The 13,030-nt window shown below is 42.2% G+C and overlaps 1 protein-coding gene across 1 annotated transcript in view; it reads right to left on the bottom strand.

Annotated features, from left to right (window-relative positions):
* pde8a (phosphodiesterase 8A) overlaps positions 1-13,030 on the bottom strand; it is a 60,526-nt gene that overhangs the window by 2,567 nt on the left and 44,929 nt on the right. Inside the window, exons 12-21 of the mRNA XM_073464953.1 lie at positions 11,232-11,309; positions 10,984-11,054; positions 8,816-8,980; positions 5,719-5,767; positions 5,393-5,528; positions 5,108-5,306; positions 3,359-3,576; positions 1,591-1,723; positions 481-645; positions 246-375 (exon numbers count right to left, since the gene is read on the bottom strand). Of these exons, the coding sequence (XP_073321054.1) occupies positions 246-375; positions 481-645; positions 1,591-1,723; positions 3,359-3,576; positions 5,108-5,306; positions 5,393-5,528; positions 5,719-5,767; positions 8,816-8,980; positions 10,984-11,054; positions 11,232-11,309 (1,344 nt within the window). The remainder of the gene's footprint in view (positions 1-245; positions 376-480; positions 646-1,590; positions 1,724-3,358; positions 3,577-5,107; positions 5,307-5,392; positions 5,529-5,718; positions 5,768-8,815; positions 8,981-10,983; positions 11,055-11,231; positions 11,310-13,030) is intronic.

Below are 13,030 nucleotides of genomic sequence, written 5' to 3' on the forward strand. Positions count from 1 at the left end.
GGAAAGTACAGATATCTGAAAAGACTACTTAAGTACGGTAACAAAGTCTGTTTGTCACAAAGCTTTTTCGGCAATATTCCAAAATCCAATTAAAAAATCTGACAGGTTTTTTGTCGAGGGGAACCAGGGTGATGCTAACTTCCAGGTTAGCCTACACAAATACGTCATCCTTGCAGCACATATAGCATGCAGAGCGAGGGCAGTGCATGTATCTCTAGTGTTTCCATGGCGCTGTGCAGTCTTACCATCCCATGCGTCAAACATGTCCGTAATGAAGTAGTCTATGAAGGAAATCTGGGACTTTGGGATGCTACACGTGTTTCTGTCAAACACAGGCATGACCACTGGTAGACCTTGTCTCTTCTCCTCGTCCGTCTGCAAAAAACAAAACACATAAATTACAAACACATTTAAAGTGCCGTTTCTCCCTTCTGGGTCCGTCTCTTCACATCATTAACACCACCTTATTTTCCTAATTACCTGTGCAAAATACTCCTCTGAGATGCGTCCGGCCCATTCTATACAGAGCTCCTGAGGCCTGCATGGATTGGAGATGTCTGCACACTTAATCAGCATCCGCTTGACGAGGATGCGATTCTCGGGGGATGTCAGGACGCTTTTGACAGATTCCTCATCACTGTTTCCCTAAAAAAAAGAGAAAGAAACAGATCATTAGCACAAAGACAACTCAAGTTCGACTCATTAGTGTCAGTAGATATCAGCTGAACAACTTTAAAAATAACTGTGTTTGTACATAAACCACCACTGGGAAGATAAAACATGGCAGCTGATAAAGGTTTTCTTTAAGGACGAGGAGAGTCTGTGTTCAGTGTGTGTTCCTAACCAGCCCCTGCAACACTTACATGTAAAAGAGTACAGCATGCAGTCACATGATGTGCATGATCTGTACGTTTCAAGACTGAATTCAATTATGTTAAGGAGAAGCACAGAAGGTCTATTTTTCTAAGCCAGGATGAGTGAGGTCTCTGTTTTATTTAGACCTTCAAGTCTCAATGTTCACTAAATGAAAGTAAACGTGACACAAAGACCTTTTTTTTTTTTTAATCAACTCCATTACAATTTATACCAAACAGGTAAATGTTAAATCTGTGTGAAGTTCTGAAAGTGGAGATTTAACTCAGGGAAATAAAAGCATCAAATCGTTTATTCACATCATTCCTGCCTTTAAAAAGGCAAGGCGACTTTTAAATGTCTGTGTGGAGCATTCCACACACAGACGAGAAAGATGGTACCGAGTTGTAAAATTCTCTCCCCACAAAGATTTCTGTGCCCGGCCAACACACAGGCCACAAGAACCAGACCCGTCACCTCCCGAGCTCTCCTTAAACTGTTGTCGCGTGCATGACTGTTGGACTGAGTACGATTATGACAGAATGAGATCACAATAAAGTGTTTATCCAGTGTGTGAATGCTCCTGTGTGTGTCCTTTCCCGCTTGTGACGCACAACACTGATCTATTTAGAAAAAAAAGTGCTAAAATTAGACCTACTATTTCTACACAGGTATGAAATAAAGATAAAAAAGGGATGCAGGATGATTTTTCTTTTCTTTTTTTCTTTTCAATCTCACCCCGTTCTCCTCGAGAGCAGCCAGTGGCTTGTTGATGCTGTTGACAAATTTGTTGACGTGTTCAAAGTGTTTGGTCATCTCAGTGGCGAGCACCATATCAATGATAGCCTGGCGTAATGTTCGATACTCATTCCTAGAAAGAGAGAGAGAGAGAGAGAGAGAGAGAGATGGTCAGAAATCAGACGGGTGAAGGCAGGACAGGGGAAGGAAGGAATAGAGAAAGCAGAGCGAGTGAGATGACAGTGTGGTAAATAGCATGAAACCCCGTGTGAACAGTTTCTCCCTTCTGACTGCAGTGACAGCGGCGATGAATGGATGCTTTGTTCACCTTCTCCCCCTCTGAGGGGACCAGCACATGTGAGCTATTCTGCTTTGGGACTCAAATCACATTACTACCCCGCCGCTGTCAACACACACACACACACACACACACACACACACACACACACACACACACACACACACACACACACACACACACACACACACACACACACACACACACACACACACACACACACACACACACACACACACACACAGTGTCGCTTTCATCAGCAGACTCAGCTTATCTGCTGTGACGCTTCAGGTAATGTCTGACGTGAACAGGTTTTTTTTTATAAGAATTTCCATCTGTGGACTGAAGGCACTTGGCACACTGCAGGGCTCTGATATCCTCATTATTTCACGCACCAAAGCAGTGACGTTTACATTGACTCTGCTGTTCGTCAGCCTCATTTACATACTTAAATGTCTCTGTGGACATGCGTATATACTGTAGGTGAAACCTCCAGCTTTCAATTAGAAATCAAGACTGAAAGAGCTCCGTTAATGAATCACTCTGCTGCCTCAGTTATGTTGATATCGAACAAGCCAAACTTCCAGGGAGGGGAAAGGACATAAATCTTCTCTTACAACGTGAACAGGGTGACCAGACAGTCCAGAATTACAGTCAGTTGTTCCTAATCCTGAATCTTGTCTTGTTTTGTTTCCAGATAATTTGCCTAAACTCAGGTTCTGATTAGTAAAAGCCAAGAAACCTAAAAAAAAAAGAAGGAAGGGTCATAACGTCACTGAATCTGTCTTTGATGCCAGACTGTGGTGTCAGCTGTATTGAAGTCTATGGGAGATGCATGGAGAAACACACTGAAACCCAACATATCTATATCATATGAGTTCTGACGAGGAAATGCCTCCAACACATTTCAGAGAGGAGGATAACCTCTGATTTTTTTTTTATCCAAGTGATAACCAAGGTCCGACAGATTTCCGCTGATGAGACACTGAGAACAGGAGCCTTTCCTACACAAATTTGCGGGACGAACAGGGTGTGGTGTAAAAAATCATTTTTAACCTGCTCTCTGAAGTGTGCTCTTTCATTTTCTGGAGGTGTTTCGTCATCAGAAGTCATACGACGTAGTTATGGTGTGTACCAAAGATTCAGTGACGTAATGACCCTTCCTTCCCGTTATGGACAAAACAAGACATTTGAGGACGTCATCTTGGGCTTTGGGAAACACTGATTTGACATTTTTTACACCATTTTCTGATATTTTATAGACCCAATAACTAACCGATTAGTCAAGAAAATGATGCAGCCCTAGACTACTTGAGGGTCTTTGAGGATATGTGATGAGTATTTTTGGCTTTTTAAGACTTGTCGCTACATACGTCTACATCCACTTTGGTAACAGTTTGGTTTAACTGTGCGATCCGGTGACCTTCAATTGAGGCACCCACCTCTTTCCTTGTGTAATGAATCTCCTACCTCTCAATGTTTTTGAAGATGTTGCACTTGTCGTCTCGTGTGGTGATCTGGAAGGCCAGTGCTGCGTGGTGGCTCTCTAGCACAGCTGTGTCGTTGTAGAGGATGGCCAGCTCGCTTCCTGCGTTGCACAGGAAGCTGTTGGTGCGGCCCGGGTGGTCCACGTCGTGCACGGTGGCGGCAATCAGGGCAGCTACCTCGTCGATGGGATCCAAACTTTGCTGTTGGGGCAAAGGACGTGAGAAATGGGGGGAATATGAAGCTGGAACGTCTGGTATATTACCACTATGGTGGTCTGGCAACTAGGTCCTAAAGCTGGCAGAGTATAACCTGCTACTACATTCATTAGACTAGAATTATATCTTTGACTTTGTTGTTGTTTGTTTTTGGCTCTCTTGCATGACAGACGCTTTAGTGATGACTGGAATATTCTAGCGCTTAAAATGTTTATGATTTTCAACCGTATTATGCAAACTGTGAACACTACACCTTTGGTCACATCCCTTAATCAACAGAACTGTGATGTGGATCCAGTTTAGCCCTGCAGATTAAACCAAGAAACAGCTCCACGTTGTGAGAGACAGTTAATAAATGTTCACCTTAATTTAGCAGCATTTAACAAGCAGCTACATAAGCATTGTGCAGCTGCGATGAAATGCTTCATCAAGAACATGAAGAGAATCAAAAAAAATAAAGACAACAGACAAACAGTGCAGAGATCATCAGAATAATTAAACTGCAACGTAACAGACCTGCTAACCTGTCTGTAGAGTTCCAGGGATTCAATAACCTTGTGTGATGTAACTTCCCCCGTTCACGGGCTAAGCCAATGAAAGATCACTCCACTCAGCTCAGAAATAGACAGTTTGGTAATCAGCTTAGCCAGCGCACGGCCTAAACCAGTTACTGAGCCACTGACACACTTGGGGCAAAACCTCGACTCTCCTTGGATAACGTCGGCTCAGATGGGACACCTGACACTCGAGACTGAGCAGAGAGCTGTGATCGTAGAAAATCCCAACGTCTAGATACTAAAGGTGTTTCGGCAGCATTTCACACACACACACACACACACACACACACACACACACACACACACTAATCCTTTTCTCTCAAGTCAAACATACAGAAAATTCAGGTGTTTTGGCTACACGATCCAGGGACAGAACAAAAAGTCACATAATGAAATGAGCATTTCTCACACAAATTTACAGACTGATTAAACGCCAGCGAGCAGAAAAGCAGAAAAAACTTTTACTGCCACTCCATTAATTTATATCAACACGTATACACAAGTAACAGCAACGCACTTCAAAAGCCTCCTGGTTGTTTAATCCGTCGATGTGGACAAACCACCACTCGTAGGACCAGCATGCCAGTAGCATAACAACATAGCAGCTTCTCCTTTTGGCAAACTGATCTTAACCTAATGTACCCTAAGACCCCCCCCTCCTGAAAAGCCCAGTCTGCTCTGATTGGTCGGCTCAAAGCAGGAGTCGCCCACCGTGTTTTCACATCAGCGCTGCCGGTGTTATTGCAACTACGACTGCACAGTGACATCACAACCTTACGGAAATCCTGATGACTCATCTCAAGGCACATTTTCTAAAATACCGGCTGAGTGAAATTCTCCGAGGATCGAGCGTTTTGATACTTTCACAGTATTTATACAGCACATACAAACAAAACATGGAAATGTCACTTTCTACAATATGTGAAGGCTATTTTTTTCCCTGCTTGCTGTTAATTTACCTTGACCCTCTCCTTGCAGAGGAAGTATGCCGTTGCGTGAAGGACGTCAGCTGCATGAGAAGAGTTGTGGTAGGAGTTAGTGGAGTGGTAGTTAGCTTCAATCACTTGTAGCCAGGAGCGCAGCGTGGCCTCAGGGCAGTTTAGGAACTCGCAGACCCCAAAGCGGGAGAAGATCTTCAGGCCCAAATAGGTCAAAGGCCTGTGGGAAGATTCAGGATGGCAGTTTAACACAAAAGCTGGAGACACAGCGCCTGTAGAAGACTGTTAACTGGGTTGTTGCCTCACCGTTTCAAGGTTGCAGCCTCCAAGTTGAAGATGTCAAAGTCCCAAGAGTCCTCATTCTCCATGGTCTGGGCGATACGAGGGGGGATGTCGTTTAACGACAGAGGAGTGATCAGGTGAGTGGGGATGTGATGGGGCTCTGTGAGCGGGAAGAGACAAGACCGGAAGCATTCAGATGAAGAGGAGGAGGTTAGAAATGTGTTGTTCACTGCCTCTGGATAAAACAGTAAGTAAAAACATTTTCTATAGATTACAAAATATAAAACACAGATGTCAGATATAGATACACGCTCCGTATCATCCCTCCTGTACGCTTTATGTGAACTTACGTTTTGTGGAAAAGATGTATTCGTTTCCTGACAGTCTGCGTAAACCATCCTGTGACCAAGACAAAAAGAAAGTGTCAAGCTTGAGAGTAAAACACTGACTGAAGACATACAATTCTTCTTTTCTGAACCAGCATCACTACCGCCTGAAAACGGCAAGATCCTTTAGATTGTCTAACGGACACATTTACAGATGTAACTTTGGCTCAGTCCATTTTCAGTCCACATTTCTACCTCTAGCTAAGGAGACATCAGCAAACTAGTAGTGACTAAAGGAAGATAATACTTCGGAGAGTTTGAAGCGTTGCCTCTGAAAACCCATCCATCCATTTGGAGAGCCATGTAGCCCGAACACTTCACCCCTCTATCCCGAAAGAATCGGGACACCCTACACCTTGATGTGAATGTGCATAATGGAGGTGTAGGACTAAGTGGCATCGACAAGGGGCGTATTGGGATTGGGCCTAATCAATTAGGAAGCAGTGAAGTCATAATCATTTGTCAGATTCCCAACATTTATATGGTTTGCACCCTAAAACAAAGCAGTGCGACATTTGGGCTTCCCACCCTGAGGAAAATGGCTGCCATGTGAACTCGGTCTATGACAATGAATCTCAATATCTCATTTTAAAATCATTTTACCAGCAAAGAGAAGCAACTAATATCTTTGTTCATGTCGATGTGACTTTAAAGAAGATGGATTTTAGATCTCCTGACAGAAGAGCAAAACACATTACGACTGTATCATAAACAAGAAGAAACAAAGAACAGAGATTTCCCTGATTTTTCCATATTACCACTTTTATGAGTGTTCCTTCATCTGTGAGTGTGACACAATATTTTGGAGGCTGCGTTATGTTGACACCTCATATCGTTTCCCCCGCAGAGGGAGTGGAGGGATGAGGCAGCCAAAGCTCAGCTTATTAATGAAACCAATATGCAGTTCAGAAAGTGATTACCATATTTATGAAGTGTAATAGTCGTGTCAGAAATGACACCGGGATAATTTATGTACATATGTCAGATAATCTACTAGTAAATTATTCCATTATGGCATTTGTCTTCCTCTGGGCAGCGCTGCGTGCTGTGATAGTAAATGGGGCACATCAGTGGGGTAACACTTCATCACCCACATAATCAAACATGATTCTCAGTGGTTATAATGATCCAGCTCCTCCAGCACTGTGATTTGTATCAGCTGTGAATGAACAGAATATGAGTTAAGTCAAGGTTGATCAAACCTAGAGCCAAAACTAGAGAGTGGCGTAGTAACAAGTCCTGAAACCCGGAAATCAGTTAGCATTTCTGCACATCCACGTCCCTCGTCTCAAAGCCACAGGCTGGAGATATTTACACGTTTTGTCCAACGACATAAAATACATCATTAAGTGTCCACCAGTTTAATCATAAAGCGTTAACGTGTCTTAAAAACTACAAAATGGGCGGGGGACATTAAACGTCATCACAGCGAGACTCATCTACTCACTAGTCCGTCTTTATAGGCCGACGTTAGTTACAAACTATTCTAACTCTGACTTTACAACTTGTACATTGATCAGTTCATAGAAAACCTGTATAGTAATTGTGTAGTGAGACGCTTAGTGGTGGTGACGTTTAAGTCATGTGACCGTGATGTCGTCTGTTTACGTTCTAACATTACTTTAATTTACGCTTTGAAAATCACAAAGGTGGAGTTTATCTGTGAAGATTATCCTGCTGCAATAATCCGAAATTTTAAAATTTGTCACGGGGACCCGGGCAATGCAAACTTCTAGGTTAGCCGACAAAGACTTGCACAGCCTCAGCTGCAAGTCTGTTTGTGTGTTAGTAACAACTATTTGCAGTAGTTTTGAAATCATTCTCTAATTAGAGATGCTGTTTAAATGAGTCTCTCAAAGAACAACTAAGACAAGAAGCCACAATGAAATCACTCTGATCTTAAAACAGGATTATGTGTTATTAAACTACGTCCTCAGTCTTTGTATGTCATGGAAATATTAAAAGATTTAATAAAACACTGCCAGCAGGCCTCCACTTCTCTCTAACAACATTATTGCCACTTGTCAGCAATGCAAATGACAGGCCTGTATCACCCAGTCATGGGCGTTAGTGCAGTACATGGGTGTGTGTCACAGAGTGAAATGTTTACTTCACAAGTGAAAAAGGAAGAGGAGACTGGCTCATCTTTGACCCCAGCATTGTCTCATGGTGGCGCTGCCTCTGTACACACTGGTTATTTTAAGACTTTTTCTCCCCACAAAGATGACAGCTCTCCTCTTAATGTTCACTGGGTCCTCCGAGTTCAGACCCGGCACAGCTCACCACAACAAGCTGGAGACCGTAAAATACGCAACCAGGCACCTCATAAACCAACACCGTCGTACATAAGTAATCATCTCGACCCAAACCTCGCATGGTTTTCTGGTTTCGTCAGCCTTTTTATCACTTATGCAGAACAAAATCTCTCTGGAGGGGGGGAGGAGAGCTATGAGTAACAATTCTGTGTATCCACAGTGTACATGTTTAAGTAAAGCCATGCTTATTCATCTGATCCAAAGAACAGGATGTTTCCAGGCCTGTGGAGTCGAGAGGAAGAGGTTCATGTGAGTGTGACTGTGTGCATGTGTGCAGAGAGAGAGAGAGCGAGCGAGAGAGAGAGAGAGAGGGGGGAGGCAGAGGGGGGAGAACGAGAGGGTGGGGTGGGCTTTCCTCTCCAGCCTACAGGAGCACAAAGGACAATCTAACACTTCCTCTGGGGTTGTTGCCAAGACTGCCAACTTGGCACTCTTTCTACTTCTGTACTTCACCGTTGCTGTCTGTTAATCTCTCTCTCTGTCTTTCTCTCTGTGCCTCACAAAGATCCTCAGAGAGTCGGCTCACACTCGCACTCCTGCCTCTCTTGTTTATTACGTTCACCACATTATCACAGGCTTTCATAGTGAAACGCTTCACGGACGTTCGTAGACGTGTGTGTGTGTGTTATCACTGAGGAATTCTGCAAACGCTCTGACGTGTGTGTTATCAGCCCGGGAGTCGATTCATTCGTAGCGGAAGGAAGCTGTTTGGGTGTTTCGGACTTCTTGAAGGACCTGCTGCTTACCGTCATCAGCCCCCCCACGAGGTCATTCGTGTGGGGGTCTTCATCCTTGGTGCCTAACTGCGGGGAGTAGAGCTCAGTGGTCCTCAGGATCTCCAGTACCCGATCCAAGGCCTCCGCCACGGGCATAGGACTGCTTTCCTGCGCTGCATTGATGATGTTGATTACCTGCATGACAAAATAATTGTGGACTTATTAAACATTCTGTATCATTATTTGAAAAGTACTTTTCAAAAAACTAAATAATAAAAGCCAACTGGAAACAAACAACATATAATAAAATATATTTAATGAACCGGAATAAAACCATCCAGATCCAGAGTCATTTTGATGATCGTTTAGTGGGTTTGAGTTACTTTTAAAGAAAAAAAAGTCAAAATTCTCTGATTCCAGCTTCTTAAATGTGAATATTTTCTAGTTTCTTTCTTCCTCTATGAGAGCAAACTGAATATTTTTGGGTTGTGGTCAAAACAAGACATTTGAGGACGTCATCTTGGGCTTTTGGAAACACTGATCACTCATCAAATAATCAACAGATTAATCAACAAAAGTCTAAAGTACTAAAGTTCTCCAGCTACACGCTACCCGTGAAGGTCATTACAAAGCCTCTCCTGAAAAGGCCTCAGTAGTTTTAGGTGTACAGACTTAATTAAAGGGTAACTCTAGAGGAAGCTGCATGAATCTTCCCTCCAGTGATGTCACTCAGTGGCTAAATTGCATTGTGGGTAATGTAGGCACCAGGTTTTAAAAGCAGTGGTCTAGCATTGCACTCCTATAACACTGTTGGACTCATTACAGACAGTTTAAAAACAAGAGATGTCACCGTTATATTCCACACATTATTCTTCCTTTTTAGAATCTGATGCCTACACTACCCACAATGCACCTTAGCCACTGAGTGACATAACTGGAGGCAGTTTATCAGATTACATGCAGCTTCCTCTGGAGTCACAAAAGACTTTGTACAACTTTTTTTTCACATTTACAGAAGGACTCCTCAAGAGCATGTAGATATAGGTGAAAAAAAGTTAAAATATATATATATATATTCCTAAAATGATTCAAACAAGACTGAACAAACAGTCATTAACTTTTATAACAATATGAACTTGGAGGATCTAACAATGGGCAGACTTGGGGAGTAACAGAATACATGTAACTCGATTACATAATTAGGATAGAAAAAACTGTATTCCGGTAAAGTTACAGAAAACAAGATGTAATTAGATTACAGATACATCCAGTAAAAAGGGGATTACTAACAGGATTACAATTCAAGAGTCTCACACAAGTTATTAGGATTAAAGTCATTTTAATGATGTTTCTTTTCTCTAGTCTTTATTTGCTTATGTTTGATTTGAATATTGTGAAACTTGGATTTATGTTACTGACTACGTTATTTAAGAGGTAATTAGTGACTGTGTTTGAATACATCTCTAAAGGTGCGATATGTGCTCAATTAGCCGTGCAGCTAGCGGTTCGGACTCGGAGCTCAGGGACCAGGGGAGTGTTAGAGCTTACGGGACAGGGCTAGGTGGTTAGCATGCTAACTTCAGAGGATATCTCTGCAGCACAATACTCAGACATCATAACGTCAAAACTGTTATTTATTCACATCCTGTTGATAATTTTAGTTTATTTTACTGTTTTAACTGAAATTCTCACACATCGCCTCTTTAAAGTCGCCCTCCCAACCCTGACAACGGGCACCTATGGCGAGGTCAGCCAGCATGTGCAAGAACACAAGTTCACACACACACACACACACACACTGTAGCAGCAGCAGCTCTATCAGTGCTTTATTCTGAAGAGGACGATGCCTACAGGGACTGACTGCACAGTCAAGTGATCCAGCCGTGGTCTCTGCAGTGTGTCATATGACCCGTCCCCGGGGACTTTCTCTGTATCCGACTACCCAGACTGCAGAGTACAGAAACCAATGAGACAGCAGGTCATTCTGGTCCGACGTGCTTGTGTATGAAATGCGGCATCTTATCGGCACATCTCTCACTTGACATGGTATGTGTGGCCTTGAGCCTCGGAGCATGTAGCTGTACAAGAACCGCTCGTGGCGACTGCGGCAGCTCCATAACTCAGGAGTTCAGTCATGAGATACAAAGTGCGAATCATGTGACGGACGCTCGAGGGGGGACGACGAGAGATGAACCCACCTTGGTGATGGGGGCTTCTATAGTCATGGAGTGGATTCGGGCCATTGAGGAGTGTCTTCGCTGTGAACTCCCTGTGAGGATGAACAAAACAAAAAAACATCTCTGAATTATATAATTCAACAAACAAATTAAGCTGCAGTTTTTCCAAACACTTTTCTAATGAGTGCGTGTGTGTGTGTCCAATCAACACTTGATGCAAACAGACAACCGCCCAGAGTTTTCCGTCATCTATCTCCCTTCACTCTCACCATCGCTCCCTCGAGACGTCGTGGATCTGACGTCCAGAGAGCCTTTCCTCCGGTCTTTGTGCTTACTGGATTGGATGTCTGGGGAGAAGAAAAGAAAACACCTCACATTAACACACATACAAACACACACAAACACACAAACACAGTTCAAGTGTAGTGACGAGGCTGACTTTGGCCTCCATCACGATATCCTTGAAAAAGAGGATGAGATGTTTTAATCAGTCCAACCTGAATATTTTCTATCACTTTAACTCTTAATTCTGTTTCTCACACGTTTTGGGGTTTTAGTCCAGTAACATTTTAATAATTGGTCAAAGTTGAGAACAAAAGGTAAAGAAAATTTGTGATATTAAACATTCTGCACGTCAAAGAAGCTTCTGGAAAAACTTGAGCACTTGGAGGAAATTGAAATTGTCAAGTGAATCTCTCTGGTCAAATCTATAGATGTAAAACAGTAGCCTTTATATTTTTATTTTTATTTATTTATATTGTCACATCCGTCTCTGGCATTTACATACATTTAATCCCAGTAAACATTTAGGATCACTAAAACGCCAGAATAATAGTAGAACGACTGATTTATTTCAGCTTTTTATTCCTTTAATCACATTCCCAGTAGGTCATAAATGAGTTATAAGTGAAACAATCGGCCTAACCGACTTTGCCATAACCGTAGTGTAACAATAAAATCTGTGGAGCGGTTAAAAAAAATGAGTTTTAACGACTGAAACGTCTGACTTCAACTGTAAATCTTAAAAATAGATGGGCCAAAAATAAATTGAATAAATAAATTGAAACAGCTGAGAGCTTTTGTTTTAAGTGTGACTGTCTGACGCAGGACTAACTGGTGCTTTTGTTGAGAGTATTTTCAGCACAGATTCGGTTCTCTTGTGATTATTTTACAGCAGCAGGACGGTGTATGACTCAAAACACACAGCCAGTCCCATCCAGTCTAACAATGAGGCTTGTTAATGTGTTTTCAACAGCGGTCATCACACAGAGGAATAAGATCCATCAGGTTTTTACTTTTACTGTATGGTCGGATCAACTCATCTTTGGTTTTCCACACTTGTGCTTTAAAGCTGACAGAAAGGTAACTTCCATGACGTAATCAACTTGTCCTTTGTTTCAAGATTCGTGCCTTGAAGTTGGACTTCAGATGACATATTTCCCAACTAACTCTGTGTGTGTGATTTGATTTTCAGGGGTATGTGTGAAACCGAAGATGAAAAAAAAGAGAAAATGATGTGTTTATTCACACAAACTGGGTTCAGTTTCATTGAATCTGACAAGTGGAATTAAACCTTTTACCAAAACAAGTCTCAGTTACAGTAAGTGCCTCTTTATTACATTACACACTGACTGTAACTTGTCCACGTGTGCCATCATTCAAATGTAAAACACCAGAAGGAGCCATGAGGTGGTTACTCTGCATGTTTTAATAAAAATATTGATATTTGGTACAAGTGGAAATACAATATATTGCTTTCTTTTGCGATACGATATATTGCTGCATTGATCCAATTCTTAATTCTTACTGTAAATCAGGGTTTTGTGGGGAAACAGTGAGTGTATGGTAACCATGGACGTTTCACTTTTTAAAAATGTAATTTAAATATAATAAAAAGCACAAACAAAAAGTAAATTATGAAGCAAAACAAAGGGAAAATACTTAAGAGCTTTGCCCAAAATGGCAAATGACGACGCCGGCTTAGCACTTTTGGTTGTAACATGAGATTAGAAGCATAGTCAACCTTTAGAGCCTCTAATCTGAACACCTTGTGGTGTTTTATAAGAGT

The sequence above is a fragment of the Pagrus major genome, chromosome 4 (assembly GCF_040436345.1).
Source record: "Pagrus major chromosome 4, Pma_NU_1.0".
Lineage (NCBI taxonomy): Eukaryota > Metazoa > Chordata > Actinopteri > Spariformes > Sparidae > Pagrus > Pagrus major.